This window comes from Protopterus annectens, chromosome 17.part0 (assembly GCF_019279795.1).
Source record: "Protopterus annectens isolate FY-2018-M chromosome 17.part0, PAN1.0, whole genome shotgun sequence".
Taxonomy (NCBI): domain Eukaryota; kingdom Metazoa; phylum Chordata; order Ceratodontiformes; family Protopteridae; genus Protopterus; species Protopterus annectens.
The window spans coordinates 582,103,112-582,124,525 of record NC_056751.1 but is presented as its reverse complement, the minus strand read 5'-3'; the positions used below and the strand labels follow the sequence as shown (position 1 = coordinate 582,124,525).

At 36.7% G+C, this 21,414-nt stretch overlaps 1 protein-coding gene across 1 annotated transcript in view; it reads left to right on the top strand.

Annotated features, from left to right (window-relative positions):
- The window catches only part of LOC122791693 (NACHT, LRR and PYD domains-containing protein 3-like), a 504,613-nt gene that overhangs the window by 238,348 nt on the left and 244,851 nt on the right, over window positions 1-21,414 (top strand). Inside the window, exon 6 of the mRNA XM_044059586.1 lies at window positions 3,653-3,739. Within this exon, the coding sequence (XP_043915521.1) occupies window positions 3,653-3,739 (87 nt within the window). The remainder of the gene's footprint in view (window positions 1-3,652; window positions 3,740-21,414) is intronic.

The following is a 21,414-nucleotide window of genomic DNA, read 5'->3' as shown; positions in this document are numbered from 1 at the left end:
TTTCCAAGCACTACAATCTCCCTTTGTATTCTAAGACCAGGGCAGGCTTTGCCTCTGCTGTTTTGCAGGGTCTTCTTACTGCCCCTTCTTCTGTCTAATCCTCCTCCCTTTTGTCTCTGCTTTGGGATTCCACCCTACAGTTATGACTGCAACAGTGAAACACGATGAACATAGTACAGTTGTGTACACCTACCATAAATGTAGATGTTCGAGTGTCTTCACTGTTGCAGTCGGTGTTTCCCTCCCTCCTATCCCCTCTTTTTCTCTCTTTTGTGGTGTATTTGTGTTTCCTTGTTGGATTCATTTTTGATTTATTGGGGACTTCTGACATCTAGGGCAAGAAAGACTGGAGAAGATGGCGTCGGCTGAGGGCTATGTACCAGAGCGTACTGACGTCAGGGTACTGGCTTGTACAGCCGACGCCGGACCCAGACTTTGGGATTCTGGCCGACCTCGGGCTGCCTGCCGGCAGGAGCACCCTACAGTTATGACTGCAACAGTGAAGACACTTGAACATTTACATTTATGGTAGGTGTACACAACTGTACTTTCTTAATATTCTGTAATATTTTTGCTATTTTATGTCTGCATTGTTGGAAGGGTGATGCAGATTCATCTATTCAAAAATCATATGGTTTTCATTTGTATCTTTGATTCAGTTTTAACTGAATCAGATTAATGAAGCCTCTTCTGCCAAAATGATTTGTATCTACAAAGTTCTGTACTTATCCTAGTATTGTGTGACTTTGGAGTAGATTATATACTAGATAAGAGATTATAAAGGGTGAAACCTCTACATGGGGAGGTCATGGAGGTGTTACTGCCTGCTTCAGCTGGGGTTATAGATTAAAACCTTTCTCATGAAACAAGCTTGATTGATAAGGATTTGCTTAAACATCAGTTGAATTAATATGCTTTATTCATCATTTTATTTAAGGGGTTCCAAATATTAAAGTACCTCAGAAATAGAATTTACTTGTTTTAGAGTAACAAATTAATACATAATAAATAAAGTATTTAAAATAGTTTACTTGTTTTGTAGTTTGTCATCAGAGGCCTTCTGATCCCATGGGCCAGGAGTCATGTGATCTTAATGCGCAACTTATGTGGAAGTTATCCAGTATTTAACTTAGGAATTATTATCATTGGTGCAGAGATCGTCTAATACATTTTTATCCTTTCTCAATACCAGCTGTAACCCCATCTATTATAAAATCTTGCTAGAATCACTTATCTGATATGTTCCATATATGCTTTCTTTTCGTTTAACATTTCAGCAAATTATATATGTTATAAATAAGAAAATATATTTTCTTTACCAATATTTAATAATATTTTTACATCTGTACACTGCAAAGTTATTCATCTTGGGCCACCAAATGATTATGCAGTCTTTCAGTGCAACCGAAACTTCAAGCTGATAAAATAACCTTGACTCCTCATCTTGCAACATGAAATACCTATCAGGCTTACATTTCCTTTTTGGAACTGCATTATGTACTACAAGCTGAATGTAATTTCTGTTGGCAGTTCAAAGTGGCACTCTGGAAGGACCAGCCAAAGCTCGACCAGGCAATTTCACAATGAATAAAAACAAAATACATATGGGATGAACGCATTAACATATCACCATGTTTTTATCCTCAATGCAGACTTTTTCAGATGTGACAGCAATAATCAAGTAACATCTATTTCTACAGAAAACCACTACAAACTACCAATAGTTTATTATTCAGTTGCAATCAAAACATGTTAATAAAAAACTAAAAAAAATTTTTAAAACTTCCTAAATCTCATAAGAGATAATAAATATCATAAGAGGTAATAAATATTCTATTAAAATCTCTTCTTCTTCTTCTTCTTCTTCTTTCGGCTTTATCCCGGTTAGGGGTCGCCACAGCGGATCACCTGTCCGCACATTGAATGGCAGTGGAGTTTTACGGTGTCGAGTTGCCAGCCAACCTTCCACAGAAGGCACACTCACACGCACACCTAGGGCCAATTTAGAGTGTCCAATCCACCTGCAGCATGTCTTTGGGATGTGGGAAACGGAACGAGCACCGGAGGAAACCCACGCGACCACAGGGAGGACATGCAGACTCCATTCTATTAAAATCTCTATTCATAAAAAATAAAATATTTTACATAAACTGATTGTAAACTGATTTTTATTGTATTCAATATGCTTTTACTCAGGATCTCATGATTATGTATGTTAGATTTTAAATATGTACGTTATTTTATGTAGAATATTTTATTTTATGAATAGAGATTTTAATACAGTATTTATTACCTCATGGTATTTAGGAAGTTTTTAAAAAGTTTTTTAAGTTTTTTATTGACATGTTTTGATTGTAATTGAATAATTAAGGATATTATTTTAGTGGCGGCTCATGGTCAGTTTCTGTATAAATAGATGTTACTTGATTATTGCTGTCACATCTGAAGAAGTCTGTACTGGGGATGAAAACGTGGTGATACGTTAATGCATTTGTGCCATGTTTTTTTGTTTTTATTCATTGTGAAATTAACTTGTTTTGTCTGGTCAAGCTTTGGCCGGTTCTTCCAGGGTGCCACTTTGGATTTTTCTGGTTTTGAGTGACTTTGAGCACTTTCCTCATTTGTTTGCTTGGTTCTGTTGGCAGTTCCTTCTTAGGGAGGACAGATCTGCAGAAATCATAATTATATTTTTTTTCAGTAGCATACTGCCAAGACAGAACTTCCTGGTTATTTATTGTCTACCCTTTATAGAGTGTATACTTTGTGCGAGAGCTGTAACCTGAGATTTTACTCAACAGAAATGCTACTATTTCAGACCTCTTCATAATGCAGAGGTTGAATCACATCATGTCACTAAATGGGACTAAAAAGAATTCGATTTAAGAAGGTAGTTGTGCCCTTATAGAGACACGTGGTTGATGTCAAAACCATGTACTGAAAAGATGCTGACAGAGAGATTTTAGCACTTGCCAGCTTTAAAATGATTGTAGTACATATTGCAAGATCAATGAGTGTGTGTATGGCTTTAAGAAGCTACCTAAGGGCTTGCACAAGTGTATAAATAGTAAGCACATACCAGCCTGACTGACATTTTGTACTAAGCTGTTGAGATGTGAGCATATATGTCTGTAAGGTCTGTCTGTTAATCAGTTTGTTTATATTTTATGATGCTGTGATCCATCCTGATGTTTTCATGTAATAAAGCATCTAAACGAACTACCCTGCCTATTCATCATCTGTACTGAGAGGGCAAAAGTCTTACTTGAATGTCTGCATTTATGGAAAGTACCTCACATGACTTTATAGTTCTTATCCTCTGTCCATGTCCTACCCTTCCCACCCTTTTTAACCATATAATCCCTCATCTTATTTTCTTCTACCGATGTACCTATGGGAACTTGTGGCCCCTTAGTAACTTGTGTGTTTTTTTCCTGTCTATGTTCCATCTGTAACAGTATTATATTCTGCTGTTACTGGTTTCAGCCAGCTCTGTAAAGTCATTGTTTGAGATGCTATTCCATCTGTCAAATTCTTTCCAGAAAATACCTTGAAATATTTTGACTATTAGGCTGCAACAACTGTGGTATTGTACAAGTATGCATATTTTTTTGCTTTGGAATTGAGCATCTTAACATTTCAACCTCTTTTTCAGACTAGACAATAGTGAAGTGATTGAAGCAAGAATACAGTGGTGGCCAGAAGCCCTCAAAAGCCCATGCGGTAAACTAGATATCCTGGAGTAAGTAGCACCAGATGTAATGTTATAAGAGATGATAGTAATTTGCATTTTAATCTACATGTTTACATGTAATAGAGTAATACAGTAACAATATGCGAGGATATACAAGTGAAATGACCAAATAGGGCACAACAGAGCTCACATCATAAACTATACTCACTCGAAACAAAGTCCATTTGCTCACAGATAGATAGTACATTGGAAATAATGCCAAAGCATACAGTTCATTTCTTTATGTTGCTGGTGTTTAACTACAAAGTAAATATGGAGAGTGTGGAGAAAAACAACTGTTTGAAGCCTTACAGAATTTGTTATGGACATAGATGTGTGCAGGCCTATGCCATTGTAACTGTAATATTTTATTATTCAAACATTCACGCTAGCCATGTAATGTAACATTGAATGATTGCAAACTGCTTCTTAATAAAAATAATGACTTGGTATAGAACTTCTAACAGCATATATACAGATTTGTTTCCAGGATTCTTGCTTGGTTGTGGAAGGTTCATAAAATTTGCTGTGATGAATGCAATTTATATTGTCTTATAACAATTTCCTCCTCCATTTATTATCGCCTTAATTTCCTGTTCCCTTCCCCCTCCTCTTATTTCTCCTTTATATCATAACAATGTTGTATAAATTATTCTGTATAAAATATTATATCCACCCTGCTGTTCCTGTCCTTCCTGAAATTTATTTTAATCAATTACAGTTAGTCGACTGGGTTAGCCACACTAGGCTTGAGGTGTATTTTCAAGGGGGACTCGAAGTTGTATTCATACTGACTAGGGGAAGTTTGGCTAAGACACTAGGAAAATTCCCCTACTCTTTTTTCAGTAAGTGCCTTAGGAATTTTTTACATCCAGTTGAGGTCCCACTAAATCTAGCAGATGGTATTTCAGTCTAATATCTCTTCTGAATGATGACACCTCAGAAGTGCAGCCCCCCTCCCACATAAGCACTTATGCTGCGCTGCATTTTCAGTACTGAAAAATTAATGCAGGTACCTGGCATGGCTATAAAACCTACAGTCTTCTGATCTTCTGCCATCAAAGGTGAGTGTGCTACGTGCTAAGATATTTACAGTGATATTCCTTAATAAATTATAGTGTACAACTGCCACTTTGTCACAGTAGTTCAGTCATCAGTCCAAAACATGAACTCCTGCCACTATGCGTTGTCATTCTGGCTTTAGAATTCAGATGATTGTCACCTGAAATGATACTTTTCTACCTTCTTGTCCTAACACTGACTTATTGAAGGAAACACACACACACAAATAAAATGGACAAGTGTGTCTTTCCCCTCATTTTTCCATTGTTTTGTGATACAAAAACTGAGTGCAACCATTTTCTTTTTTTTTCTTGATTTTCAGTGATTTTACATTGTTTTCTCAGTTTTTGGCTCAGTTGTCACTGCCATTTATTTCTTTTTGTGATTTGTCAAACAATAAATGTCAGATCAGTTTTTTTTTTGCATTTTTGCTTCTGCAGTCAGAAAAAAATGGCGCCACAAGATAACCCTGCCATTCATGTGCACTATTGGGCTCTCTGTTGTATGTGCAAAACCTGATAATGTATGCCCCAACTCTTAAAGTGTGATTCCAGAGTCAAAGAATGGCTCTGCTTCTGTAGTTTTCACAAAGGAATTTTTCATTCCTTCTGCTGAGTTCCTTAAGTTAACCAGGCGTATGCCTAAGCTCACTAAAATGCTGGTCTTCCAGTGGATACTGTTGCATTCTTTATGAAAAGACATACTCTTGAAGATTCACCCGAGCTTCCAACCAGACATTTGTCTAGTACAACATTCATGGAGAAGAATCCTGGCCCTAACTGCATTCAGGTATGGAATGAAAGTCATTGTGTTTCAGCCCCCAGCCAAATCTCTCTTCTGTGTGCTCTTGTGGGCAGGGGATGCCATTCCCAGTGGAGTATGTAGCCTTCAACCCTTAAAAGACATTTCCCAGATGTCTGCTAAGTTGATAGGATTCCACACCACTGTGTCAGATAAGAGATATCAGTAGGCAGTGAAATACTTAGACATTCCAGGACCATCTCATAGGATTCTGCTCTGTTTCCCTCTGGTCTCTCTCTCTCTCTCTTTTGCCCATCATCAATTAAGCCATGAAGTGAGCATCAGGATAAGGATAGGGTACAGGATATGAAATAGTATGAAGCAACAGCCAGAGAGATTGAAACAAAGTTAAGAAAAGCCTCTAATTGGAAAACCCCGGATCCAGATGCAGTACCTAACGTCTGGTTAAAAGTATTAACATCTTTGCAGGAAGATTTAGCCATGAGTAAGAATTATTTATATGAGCACCCTGAAGTGACACCAACCTGGCTAACAACGGAGAAAACAATACTGCTACTTAAGAGTGAACCTGCAAGCTACCCTAAAAAATTATAGACCAATAACTTGCCTTCCAATGACATATAAAATATACCATGGAATCGATGCCAGCAGAGTTTATAGTCATTTAGAAGAAAACTCAATTACGGCAACAGAACAAAGGGGCAATAAAAGAAAGTCATATGTATCAAAGGATCATTTGTTGTTACATAAAGTCATAGTAGAGAACTGTAAAAAGGGGAATAATCTAAGTATGGCATGGATTGACTACAAAAAAGCATTTTGATAGTATCCTACATTCATGGATAAAAGAGTGCTTAAAAATATATAAGATACATCCTACACTGATCAACTACATTACAATGACCTTGAAACAGTGGCGGACCGCATTGCAATTAAGCCATGATAATGGATAGATTATTATCCCAGGGATACAAATTCATATGGAGATATTCCAGGATGACTCTTTGTCACCGCTGCTGTTCTGTCTTACCCTTAACCTATTAAACTATCTACTTAACAGCTTAGGCCATGGCTATACTTTGGCTCCTGAAAAACAACAAAGTGTAAAGACTTCTCATCTTCTCTTTGTCAATGATTTAAAACTGTGTAGCTCATCAGATGAGGAACTGAAAGCACAACTGCAATTTTGAAAACTTTTTCAGAGGATATAAGAATGTCATTTGGTTTTGATAAATGTGCAAAGGCAACCTTTAAAGCAGGAAAAAAGCAGCACCAAGAAAACATCAGTTTGGGACAAGAATGTGATATAAAAGAACTTGAGCAAGAGGGAGTATATAAATATTTGGGATTTGATAAAGGATAAACAGTAAAACATGAACAAATGCGAATTAGTAAGAAATACTTTAGAAGACTTAAATTAATCCTGAAAACAACATTGACATCTAGCAGCAAAATTCAAGCTATAAACCTCTTCCTTTCCTAACTTACAGTTTTGGAGTGACTGACTGGCCCCAAAACGTGTTGGATAGATTAGATAAGAAAACAAGAAGGATGTTTCATGCTCACTAAATGATTTATAAAAATCAGTGCATACCAAGATTATATATTCCCCATTCCAAAGGAGGGATGGGTCTCTTTGAAATTGATTGCATTTATAGATCTGCAATCGTGGGACCGAACACATATCTGCTGACCTCACAAGACCCAAACGTAGTGAAAGTTTTGAAGCATGAATAGAATAAATCTAAGATGACTTCTTTGCTTAGTCTAGTAGAAGCATATTGGCATCAAGCAGGAATAGAAATCAAATCAGAAGTAGATAAAAATCAGGCAGCAGCTGAATGTGCCAAAAATCTATAGAAACAATATAAGGTGAAGAACAAGATGAGAAGGCAAGAAATGTGGAAAATGCATAAATATAGTTACAAGTATAGAAAACATCTGGAAGAACCTCATGTTGATCAGGATCAAATGCAGGAATGGTAAAGGAGAGGCAAATTCAAACCAAAAGATGAAAGGTTTATATTTGTGGCCCAAGACAGCGGGCTACATACACGTTGGTTTACAAAGTACATTGAACATGTCTGACAAACAGATAAATGTAGGTTCTGTAAAAGAGAATTGGAAACAGTTGCACACCGTGTTGCTGGTTGTGACATACTAATGGCAGAAGGACTGTATACTGAAATTCCACAAACATTATGGTACTAAAGTGGCTGAAAAACACTGGAAACATGACCCACAAAGCATCATAGAAAATGACGAAATCTATATCACATGGGATCACCTTTTACCAAAAGTTCAAACGATAACTGCTAGAAAACTGGATATAGTGGTCCATGAAAAGAAGACAAAAGTAACAATGATCATTGAAATCGCCACACCCAGTGACTACAGTGTTTTGCATACAGAGAGACACAAAGTCATAAAATATCAGAATTTGCAGGCAGAAACAGGAGCAATGTGGAAGAAAGATACCCAGACAGGTCCAATAATAGTAGGAGCAATGGGTCTTATAAAAATAATTTGCAATCGTATTTAGATATGTTGCCACTACATGTAACCCCATATGAGTTGCAGGAGGAGTCATTACTGGGCAAATTGTGGGTGCTGCAAAAAGCACTTCTGGCTGATATGAAAGACTGAAACAATATTAATTTCATGAACTTTAATCGTACTTTGACTTAGGAATGGGGTCCATTCCCGTCATGGTATTAGAAACCCAAAAGACTTGTAGCAATTAAAAAACGAGCATCATGATATCCTAGTAAGCTGCTAACCAAAATCAACAGGGGTTTAGGATGTATCTTTCCTTGTTATGATGCCCTGTCTTTAGACCAACACCTTACCACAATAGTACATGACTGGACCCTCATATTACCCAAGCTAATATGCATTTCTCAAGGTACTGTGGTCAACTTGTAGAGAACCAGAGAGACTTATTGACTTTTTCTATGATTTTGAAGTAACAAAACTCAAGGACATCAAAGACTGTGAGCAGACTTACCCATACCCCTTGTGTTTAACACTTGACATTGCAGGCACTCAACCCAAGACTTCCACTTCTTGGGTAGTGCTGTGACTACCCATTGCAGAACTCCTGCCAAGGTACAGTAGGAATTGCTCAGTCTTCTGTTTGCTGAGCATAATCTGTTTGGTACTTGCTGAGCAGAGAGAGGAAAAACAGTTCTATAAATCAAAAATTTAACTGCCACTCAACCCATAAACAAATTATTTAAGAAAGTGGAGCAGTTCCAGGCCTCTCCAAACCCAGCATCATCAGACCAAACAGAAACCACAGAAATAAAAGCTCTTCTAAAACTCTCAGCCCCTCTGTGGACGGTGGCTGTTTCTCCACCCTTCATCTGTCACTCAAGGAAGTGATTGTTGAAAGAGCTGCTCTCTGAATTCAAGCATGGAGGACAGTTGTAACAGATCAGTGAGTTTAATAATCAGTACTGCTTATCTACGTGCACTATGGATTTGTGTATTCCCTTATGTCAGTGGCAGCTCAGCCAAGAGAGCTCCAGGGCCAGAATTATATCCTGTTTTTCCTTCCTAAGTATTAGAAGATACCTTAAAAATATGATTCAGTCCAATCTCAGTATATTGTCTTTATGGATCTCAACTTTAATTCCCTGAAGGTGAAGGCCTTTTTGACCCAGACAGGAAGTAATCCATTCTCTGCCACTGAGAGTCTGTCCTATCTAAGAAAAAGATAACTACTAATGATTTTCTTCAACCTCTGAGTCTACTATCAGCAACTATTTTATCTCTGTTGTTGGCTAATCAGAAGATGTGTGTTTCAGTGCATTATCTTACATCGCAGTGGAACCGTTATACTGGCAATCATCTGTATCCTGCATATGTATTCCCCTTAGGGTTTACCTATGCTTTCTCGATATATGACTAGGAATTCAACATATCTTCATGCACAAGTCATATTTCAACTGTGTAACTGCACAAGATACACATGCTGTTAGAACTAGACCTTGATAAGAATTTTATCTTATACATGACACTGTAGAGAAAGTTCAAGTTAATTATAGCGCTTATCTCCTAAGCACATTTTACAAACATTGAACAGATTATTTATTTATTTATTTATTTGTTTGTTTGTCTTGGTTTGCAGGGAATGTCCAATGGGTGATTTTTATTTTCAGCCCATTTTCAGCAGAGGCCTGGGAAGAAAAGCGTCATTTGTTTACATTGCATTATACTAAACACAGAGTTAGAAGTTACTAACTTAGTAGATTGTACAGGCAATAGTTATGTATAAAAATTCAAACACAAACCAAGTCACAGCTAGTATAAAAGGGCTGCTGGATGAAAATATAGTAAATAAATTCTTCAAAAGCATGCAACAGACCAACCAACAGCAGAACAGCTATATAAAAAGCAGTAATTTATTGAGTGAGCGCTTTCATAGTGTAGGCACACTACTTCATCAGACCTAAAATATATCTAGCAATCCATCAATAACTAGCAGCATTCAGAAAACAGCAGCACCACTCATATTACCCTATTCATTAAGTAACAAGCCCAAAAGAGACCGTGTAAATATAAAATACATATATATCACTGCTTTATAACTAAAGCTTAAATCTATAATATGTACATATAAAAAACTGTTGCTCATAATAAAATATGAAAAATCTGAAAAAACAGATAGCAAAGTGCGAAAAAACATAAAAAAACATATAAACAACAATATCTCATTTAAGTCTGCACTTTAAAAGCGGTTTTAAAGATAACCTATCATTCAACCCCCTTCCTTTGTCTGCTCTCAACCTAATAATCCACCTACTTTCAGAGGTTTCGGTGGAATTCACAATATCACCCCTCTCTCATTTTTTATGTAGCTGTTCTGCTTTTGGTTGGTCTGTTGGATGCTTTTGAAGAATTTATACATAAAAATTGTTTTGTCATTTCATTGAGAGTTTAACAGTATTCTGTTTAAGGAGAGTATTTGAAGGGTATTGTACAGTGAGCACAAAGTTTTAACCTGGTGATGAGCATGTGCAGGACCAGCACTGGTAAAGATGTGTAAGCAGTGGTTTAAAACTAATCAGTTTGTTGGAGAGTTTTATTTGTGTGGAGATACTATTCCAGAGTTTAGCAACGTATTGGAAGTAGAGTGAGTCTCCTGCAACATTATTTGACTTATTTGTAAGTAATAAATAATTTATTACTAAAATGGAAGTCCCTTGCTGGGCAATAACATGTTTTTTAGTGCATGGCATTTTCTGGATGATGAATGATTCTGTGTGCTGTAGTTACTTGTGAATATGTTAGGTAGTTGTGCAATTCAAGCCAGTTTAATTGCCTCAAGCTTTGACAGTGGTGGATTCTATGAAGAAGACTGAGCTATTTTATTGTAGCAGGAAGTGAGTTTCTTTCTTTGAGTATCATTTAAATTTGTTAGGATAGGAGCGGCATATAAGAGAGTTGGCAGTAAGAAGGTGGTGGCTAGAGTTTTTCTTGCAGTATCTGTAAGGAATCCATTGATCCCATAAAGGGAGCCTAGTTTCTGGTGTGTATATTTAATGGTGTGCAGTATATGCTGGTCATATTTGAGATTGTCATCTATTATAATGCCTAGAAGTTTACTGTGAGTTACAGTTTCAATTACAGTATTATTTGCTAACTTTATGGTAAAAAATTGTTTTGGATTTTGGCACCTTTTTTCAGATAAAAAGTATTAACTTAAAACATGAAATGGATAACAAGTTATTTGTTAAAGACTGCAAAATAGCTAATTTATATTGTTTGCCTAAAATTCATAAGAATATGCAGGATCCACCAGGGAGGCCTATAGTTGCGGCTTGTAAGTATTTTCTGCATAATGTAGGAATATTATTACATAGGCAGTTATTGGAGGTGGTGGTGAAACTACCATCATATATAAAAAATGTGTTTGATTTTTTTACATAAAATAGCTGATATTAAATGGAATGCTGGGATTTACTGGATCACTATTGGTGTTGCTAGTCTGTATACTAATATAAGACATAATTTTGGCATAGAAGCCTCGATAATGTTTTAGGGGAAAGCCCATTGTCAAATTATATCATAGATTTGGTTCATTTTAGTTTATTACATAATTATTTTGAATTTAATCAAGTGATATATCAACAAATACAAGACACTGCCATGGGGGCACTATTTACCTCCATGTATGTTAATTTATTTATGGTCATGTTTGAACAGCAGTATATTTATAAATATGATTTTTTTCAAACGTTTGTTTTAAAATATTATAGATTTATAGATGACCTGGTTTTTGTTTGTCAAGGTGGGATAAAATATGTTCAGCAGTTTGTGGAAGATTTACATAAAAATCAATATGGTATAACGTTTGATGGCTTACAGTATAGCAATAGTACAGTATTTTTGGATATTGTATTGGAAAGGAAACAAGAAGGATGTACTAAAACTACAGTTAACAGAAAGTCTGATACTGTGAATCAGTTTTTGTATGGCACTAGTTGTCAGCCACCACAAACCATAGAGGCATTGCCCTATGGTGAATTCTTACGTATTTCAAAATTGTGTAATGACAATGATGTATTGAAATATGAGTTAGAAAGAACAGCTACTATGTTTTGCAAAAGGGGTTATGACAGACAGGTAGTGGGAAGGGCTCTATATAAAGCAGATAGTACCCAAAAAGAGACTGATGGTCAGCTGAGGAAATTTGCTAGTAGTGCGGACAGGACAAGAGTGATTTTTAAGGAAGAAAATAAAAATCAAAAGCCACCAGACCAAATCTCCACTACCACACCAATCCACCACACCAAAGTCAGGATCCACACAATTTTATTGATAAGGTTGAGCGCTTTCTTCCCTTGATAGGGACTTCATCAGAACAAAGTCATAAATTCAAACCCAGCCCTTTATACACATCACAAATAGACCCAATTAAATAATTGTACAATTAAACCTTTAAAACTTAATTAATTACTAACATTTAAATATCACAAAAGGTAGGAGCCATAATTGACTCTCCGGCTGACACGGACATCCTTCAAAAAGGCCTTACTGAGACAGACACCTGGCGTCAAAGTCATGGACTCAAGCTAAATACCAAAAAATGCATAGTCATCCCGTTTGGGAAAAACAAAACACCCACGAATTACCACATAGGCGGCAGCCCCCTTAATACAGGAGAGATAATAAGAGATCTGAGGACCCAGGTAGTTAGTAATCTCTCCTTTGACGATCATATTGCCAAAGTAGTTAGGAAATCTTTCTATGTGGCCCAACTAATTACTAAGGGGTTCACATCTAGAAATAAAGAGGTTATAGTGCCCCTCTACTCGTCACTCATCAGACCCATCATAGAGTACAATGCCCCATTTGGGATGTACCAGACAAGACACTTCAAAAAGCTGGAAAGACCACAAAAGCACCTCACCAAGAGGATTACTGGCCTCAAACATATGTCCTATGCAGCCCAACTGAAAAAACTCCAGCTGTACTCAGTGGCATATCGCTTACTCAGAGGTGATCTCTGCCTGACTTACAAAGCCATGTCCAACTCAGAATTGATGGACATGCTCCACCTAAAGAAATCCAAGTCACTGCGAGCCACGCACTCTAGTGAGCTAAACATCGCCACAACAATAAACAGAACATGCTGGAGGGATAGATTCCTGTCACAGAGACTCCCCATGCTTTGGAACAAAATTCCTAACTACATTAGGCAGAGCCCCTCATTAACACTCTTCAAGAGAAGCCTTGACGAGTGGGTGGATAACAGAAAATACACCCCTGGGATCACTTCATTGGCTCTGCTTGACAGAGGCTCAGTTAATTAATCAATGGGGCGGCAAAAGCTGACACACTCTGGCTAGGCTTAAAAATGCCCTCGGGCAGATAGCCTAGTACCTACCTATGAATCTATAAAACCTGTAACTAAAAATTATAACAATATATACACACTGCAGACCTATATTAAAAATTGTGCCAATCCCACAAAATTAATTAAGGACTAGTGGGAATTTTAAATGTGGGATGGAGGCTTGCTGGAAAAATATTCTTGAAACCAAGGAATATTATAGTTTAAATGGCAAAGGTATTTTTTAACTAGCCATTTCAATTGCAATAGCAAGAATGTAATATATCTGGCTAAGTGCTTAAACTGTCCCACATTTTATGTGGGGAAAACCTGCAGGTGGTTTAAAGATAGGGTTAGTGAACACTTAGTGGATATAAGAAACACCTGGCGGATATAAGAAACAATAAAAAAAAAAATGCACTTTCCAAACACGTTCATGAGTGCAAGGATCATGTTTTTAAATTTATGGTTTTGTAGCAGGTGATTAAAGATTCTCAAGGTAGGGTTGTGGATGCACATTTAGACATCTGTGAGCTCTAGTGGCAGTTAAGATTACATGCCATACAACACCCAGGAATCAACGTAAATATTAATATTGCCTGCTTATTGAAATTGAAACACATTCTGGGTTAGGAATGTTTTTAATAGTTATTGTTTTGGGTCTATATTATATGTTGAACGTTTGAAAACTTCGAACGTCAAATAATCAAATTTAAATATTTGAAATTTCAAACATCGAACATATAAAAAAAAAAAATGGAACTTACCTGACTAGTGTAGGCAGGGGGCAAGCACCCCTACGCCCCCCACTCTTTAAATATACCAACTCTGAGACAGCACTATAGCTCGGTAAAGGAAAGATTTCCCTTACTGCACTATACAGCTGTCTCTGAGTTGGCATATTTAAAGAGTGGGGGGGTGTGGGGGTGCAGGGGGGGCTTGCCCCCTGCCTACAACTGTTAGTTTTTTTTTTTTTTACATATGTTCAAAGTTTTATAACTTTGAACATTTAAATTCGATATTTTAATGTTCGAAGTTATAAAACTTCGAACATATGATATAGACCCATTGTTTTGTTTATTTTTTTGTAATTTTGTGGCATTAGCACAGTTTTTAACATAGGTCTGCAATGTGTGTATATAGTGTTATCATTTTAGTTACAGGTTTTAATACCTTTTGTGATGTTTTAAATGTTAGAATTAATTAATAGTGCAATGAGTGAACCACTACCAAGTCAGGTAAATGCTCCTTACCAAAATGAAAAATAAAATAATCAGCAGAAGTAAAAGGCTAGGAGCGAAGCAGATAAGTCAATAAAACTTTTCAAAAGTTCTGTAATAATCCAAGAATCTTCAGTTAATGTTCTCAAAAATATGTTCCAAAAATCACGAAATAGATGTATTAAAATCAGAACGAATCTTTATTTCATGAGATAAGCGCTTTCGCTGTGTGCAGCTTCCTCAGATCTCTCAACAACATTTAAATTCAAAAAGACCCAGAATATTTATACATATCAATTAAACAATAAATTAGTAAAACCAAGGAATTTTTAAAAGGGAAATGTTAAATCTACAAAATGCATGTAATAACTCCACATAATGCATATAACAAATAGCCTGCAACTAATATGTAAGGAAGGAGAAGTATACACTAAAGTGTCCAAATCAAATTGTGCACTCTAATCGCAGACATATAATCATGAATTCTCCAAATATAACATCTATTAAATATTTATATGCATGAAAGATAAATGTGAAATAGATGTATGTATGTATAAAAAATACATCTAAACATATATACAAGAGATAAATACATAAAACTGTGCATATGTATGCCAAGTGCATGCACATAAATATGTACATGACTATGAAGTATATATAAAGTTAAAATGTATGCATATATATAAAACATGAAAAACTTGAAGGACACACTCAATCATGTAAGATGTTAGATGTGAACTCTAAGGATATGGGTAACACCCAGTGGGTCAGGACTTAATGAGAGAGCCTCAATAAAACCTAGGCTGAGGGGACGCAGAAACATCAGGTAAATGATGTTACCCATATCCGTATCTGATGAAGTCTTGGTATTGACAGACGAAAACGCACTTTAATCTACTTTTGGAAGAGTTAATATTTGTGTTCTGGCAATAAAGGAGTTGATTTTACAACCAATTCCCTTTCTTCTGTGCCTATATTCTGTTGGTTTGCTAGATAATTCTTTACAGTGCAAGAAACACTCTGATGGCAGCACTTTGTGAATAGATACATCCAGCACAAGAAATTTTTCGAAATGGCTGTACTTTGACTGTACTTCACTAAACAGTTGCACTTTGCACACAAATAAACTCTTTGGAATACATGCATAGTAATAAGCATACACTGTAAGCACGTTTACACACACTGTGATACTTCGAATAACTCTAGTTATGTCCTTTATACAATACGAAGTTGTAGTTATGCCAAGACACAGCACTTTGCCAAAAAACATGCAGTCACCTTGCTTTATTTATGCTTAATGTGCCCTTTTTACCCTTATTATATTCATTTTGTTTGTTTAATCTCTTTTCATGCCCATTGTACTTTTCTTGTGCGTGTTTTACTCTAAACATGCCCATTTTGCTTTAAACACATTCATTTTGCCTTAAACATACTCGTTTTGTTTTAAACATACTCGATTTTGCTTTTCTTATAATTATTTCGTCAAATATCTTAATCTTAAACATTTCATTTAATTAATAAACCTTTTGTGCCTCTTGCTTGTCTAATAATGTAGCTTGTGCTCTTGTAATGCTCTGTTTTATCCTTTTTTATAAAACAAACTGTTTGTGCAAGTTTTCATTACCTTTGGTTCTTTTCTGGGCCTTTTCCATGCTCATTTCTTTTAGTTTACCATCACTGTTATCTTTGCACTTCATAGCTCTGAATATCAGTCTTTGCAATCCCACTTTTGACACCATGTTGCTCATCTAGTCAGGATGTAATAGATGAGTCTTTGTGGGTTGTGTTCAAGCAGCTTTATTATGTACAAACACATCACGCTTGAAGTTTATTAACTTTAACTTAGGTAACTTGTATACAAACTAACTACATTCATTCATACATGCTCGCGGTCTGGCTGCACTTTCAAAATGGCACTGAGTATAACACGTGCTTGCTATTTATATATGCACATTCAGTCCTTGATATGCTTCTTAAAGGTACAGCACACACACTCTGTTCTACAGTCTGTCTGTTGAAGATATTCCTCATCAGAGAGATTGACCTATTTGCCATAAAGGAGAATACAATTCTTATCAGCTTTGTCCGGTTCTGTAGAGCAGAGGGGAGTGGACATATTCTAAATGTATTGTTGAGAAAACCCCTGTATGCCTTTTCACCTTTCCCTCTAATTCAATGCCTGTCAACAAATTCTAGGAAAGAATAAATACCAAAATATGTCAGTGTCACCCAATGTTGGACAAAATGTGAGTCTTTGTATTTTTTGGACTGTAACAGTACAAAAGACTCTTAAGTACAAGCAAAGGATATCTCCTAGGTTGGGGCAACAACCAGCTGTGTCTTTGTTCCTGGTCTATAGTAAATTACCCTAATCCTGCTAGGTCTTCTGGTAGAATTCACAAAAGTGACTGACTCTACCAGAAGTGACTGAAGCTGCCTTCTAGGTAGACATACTGAGTGGAGTGGAGCAAGTACTCCATCTAAATGCAAATCAAGGTCAGTGCCATGGTGTCGAGGATTAAAGTCCTGGCTACAGCCAAGGTGACCCAGGTTCAATCAAGATCTCAAGTATATATGGTACTAAAATGATAAGATGCAAGTGCCAGGCCCAGACACTGCTTTTGGTGCCAGTTATCTCTGCCTGCCATCTCATGGAGTAATACGCATTCATTTCTACAGAATCATATTCTGTCCTTCACAAGAAGTTGGTGTTGCTGAAGACTACTGCACATTTCTACCAAAAGTAGTTTTGAACCTTCTTTTAACCAGTCCATTCGCCTCTCTGTTTGATTTCAGAGGGCAGAATCCATAGGACAGGGAAGTTTTCATGCCCTTAGTGTGCATTACCAGCTCATGTTTTCTCAGAGTAAGGCATGGGAGTTTAGGAATATGAACTAGCTGTTCATCTCCTTTGTATAGGTAAGACTTGACTGTGAATAAACTCTATCCAAATCTGCTGTCAACTGTATTGTCTTTTATCATCAGATGGCTAACTGGTTCTTGGCTTGTGCAGTTAATAACACTCCAACGGAATGGTTACTTCTAGTACCGGGTTGAAGAATGTGTCTGTTGTGGGCATCTGTGTGGCAGGCACTTGGTTGTCATTTCAAAACAGTACTGCAATATTTTCTATCTGACCGTGATTCCAAGAGTCAGGCCTACTTTGTGGTGTTGATGTTCTGAATAGGTGTCTGAGCCTTTCCCTTTTAAGCCTGTTTGTCTCTCTTTGAGGTTATTTTGATACTTTTTAGGATTCATCACACTTCTTAACCACAACTGAGGGCCCTGTGCAGTAAGAAATAATGGGTCTGTATCACTTAATCAAATGTTTAATTTATTGAACCTTTATTCATTGACCACTATATGTCAAATGTCATTTCAGTGACTGACAAAATCTTTCCCTGGGTAAAGCAGCACTTGGTCAACACCACAACTTTGCCCTTTTCCCCACCATAGTGCAGTCTTGGAGTTGGTATATATAGTTATGAGGGTGGGGGGTACATCCCCCTACAATGGGGAGTGAAGCCCCCCATCTTGGGTAGATTTGATTTTGTGCAGTTTGTATTCCAGTGTGTCTTTGGCCAAGTGAGTCATTACCCTGGGAAAGATTTTGTCATTCCTGAAATGCTGTTTGACATATAGTGGTTTGATGACTAAAGGTTCAATGAATTAAATGTTTGATTAAGTGATATAGACCCAGAAGTAACTTTAAGTTGAGGTTTGTCAAGGTCCTGTGCAATGTGTACTTATTATCCTTCCGCCTTCCTCTGTTGGGATGGCTTATCCTCATATGTGATAGATAGGTAGTTGTGTAAGTACAACTGTAAAATTTCATACTCCTTTTCAATTATATCTTTTAAGTGCACTTGTTCAAATCCAACAGCCCAGGCTTCAGAAGAGTGAGGATGTGCATGCCTTTTAATATCCAATACATAATGTGTTCTGGCCTTGTGGAGTAGAAGGCTAAAGCTCTTACTATGCTCCAGATGACCTGGGTTCAGCTAATGACATAGGCACTGGAGGGGCCAAAGGTGTGAAGATGGGAGTGCATGGCTGATGTTGGCTTACCTGTCTTGGGGGAGAGAGACTGCCTAGGTTTGTTGTAACAGTGGCTTTAAGAGCCAGTCAAGTTCCACAGTGCAAGCAATATACCATTTGGGTCAGGAGGTGGCACGTGCAGAAGCATGCATGCACCTCTTATAGACAGCAATTGCAGAGCTCACAAGGCTTCCACAGGGTGGAAAGAGATTTGGGCACACTCCCTGGCAACAATATGATACTACACCATCCTCCTTGATCTCCTTGCGGCCGTAAAGGTGGGTTGAGTTGAGCCAAGGAAGGCTAAAATGGAACTGGTTGGCCCAGTGAATGAAGACAGGAGCTGGCAGCACCTGATGCTCAGTGTGGAAAGGAGAAAACAAAACAAAAAAAAAGACAGATCCAGCACATGATGCCATAGCATACACTGGTGTGAGCTGTGCATGCCATCAAAGTGCTAGAGGCTGAAGATGGAAAGAACTGTACTGAAGAGAGGGTATTCAAGAAGGGGTTTGCAACTGTTACCTACTACAGAGAGTCTGCCCATAGATGAACTAATAAGACAGGAGCTTATCTCGCTAAATCCTTCATTTTATTTTCCATCAAAATTTAACCCCGGACAGGCTTTACTTAACAGACTAGATATGAAAACTGCAGTGAAGTGTTACCTGCATCATATATATTTGGGAAGCATCTCTCCAGGATATCCACCAAACAGGTATAGTCCAAAGAAAGCAAGCTGTAAGTCCACTGTCATATCTTTGAAGTTTAATGTGATGAGTGCTTTCATCTACAGAATTAAAAGACTTCAGACAATAAACAACAATACCTCTCAACCTGTTAGTGCAAGAAATCTGGATAAAGCCCTACAAAATGGGCATACAAAGGTCCAAAAATAGGGACATATTTTAAATATTGCTCTTAAAAACTTAGGAAGTTGCTAGAGTAACAAGGTTTGTTTTAGTATACATTTTCTGAAGGATATGAAGTTGAAACTCATATGCATGTCATTATTTAGTGACTTCACAAATTTTATGAGGAACAGACCAAAAATATGAGCCAAAAATCTGGACAGTCTACGAATATCTGGACAGTTGAGAGGTATGAAAACAGCTAAGATCAACAGTTTACATATCCCTTCAACTCAAATCACATAACACATGATATGGTAACATCACAAGTCTTATTTAAAATGACAACCTCTAAAATCTCAAACATATACTAGATTGACTTATAAAAATCTAAGTAAAACTGATCTAAAATACTATGAACACTCATAATAATTTAAATTAATATAAATTTATACTAGATAGTAAGAAATATGAACAGCAGACACTTGACAATTTACTACTAAGAATAAGTATTATTTTAAGATTCATCTCAGTAATACTTTCAATTTCAGGACACGGCTAGCAGAGGAATGATCATTCAGTCCTGACCAGTTGCAGGCATTCAACAAAGTCTGCCAATATAATTCCCTTTTCTCAAGCATAAGGGCATAAGGGTCTGTGGTCTCCCCTCACAATTTTGATATTTTTTTTATATTATCATGAACTTGAAATAATGCTTGGGATACATGTGGATGTGTTTAAATATTGTGTTGGTCATTTTATTTCTCTTAATGTCATGTTCATATATACATTCTCTTAGTTTTTGTTCTGTCTTACCTATATAGAAATATGAAGTTGACATAAAGCAATGTTAAGTACTCCTGTAGTCTCACAGTTATATCTCCCTTCCAAATGGAATTTATTACCAAGTATAGTGAAACAATCCCCCGTTTTGATGTATTTGCAAAAATTGCAGGGTTCACATTTCTTCACACTAGGAATGACTTTACAAGTTTCATTACCATTTATGCACTCAAAAATATTTTTAAAATTAATTCCCTTACGGTAAACAATGATAGGTTTCCCCACCTTGTCTTTTACTTGTATATCATCCCCCATAAGTACCCAGTTTTATTCATAATCCAAGTACCTGCCAACTGCTGTTAAATGTAGTAATAAAATTACAGAACTTATTCAGTTGTATTAATGCTCTTGCCTGTACCATAGGTTCTGTACTACTAATATCCACAGTATTGTCAGTATTAAGGATTGATTTAAAGTGCCATGTTGTTTTGTTCTGCACGTCCTGTATCAGATCTTGCAGTAAGCTCTCTGAGTACCATCTTTCTGTGAACATGTCCCTAAGTTTATTGCATTCCTCTTTAAAGTGAGAGTCTAAGGTGATCATATGTGTTGCTCTCACCAGTTGTCCCTTTACCACTGCTCTTTTTTGGGGGTGGGGGTGCACACTAGTATAATGCAGGAATGAATTAGAATACATGCTTTTTCTAAATATAAAGGAGGTGTACCTGTTGTTCAAATTATCTTTCTCCAAAAATACATCTAAGTAAGCTACACTCTCTTGTCCTATAGTGTGGGTAAAAATGAAAAAAACAGTTGTATTTTTGATGTATTCTAAAAATAAAGGAACATTTTCCTCTTTGTCCTTCCACACTATTAGTATATCATCCAAGTAACGTACATATAATCGTATGGAGTTATAAAATTCATGACCAAATATATGCTTATACTCCCATTGAGCCATAACTATGTTTGCGAACAGGGACCCACATGGGGATCCCATTGCCACCCCACTTTTTTGCAGGTAGTATTTCTCCACAAAAATAATGTAATTGTTACTTAAGACTATCTCAAAAAGTTCTTCATATAAATTTATTGTCTCCTGTGGTATACCTCAATGAAATAAATATT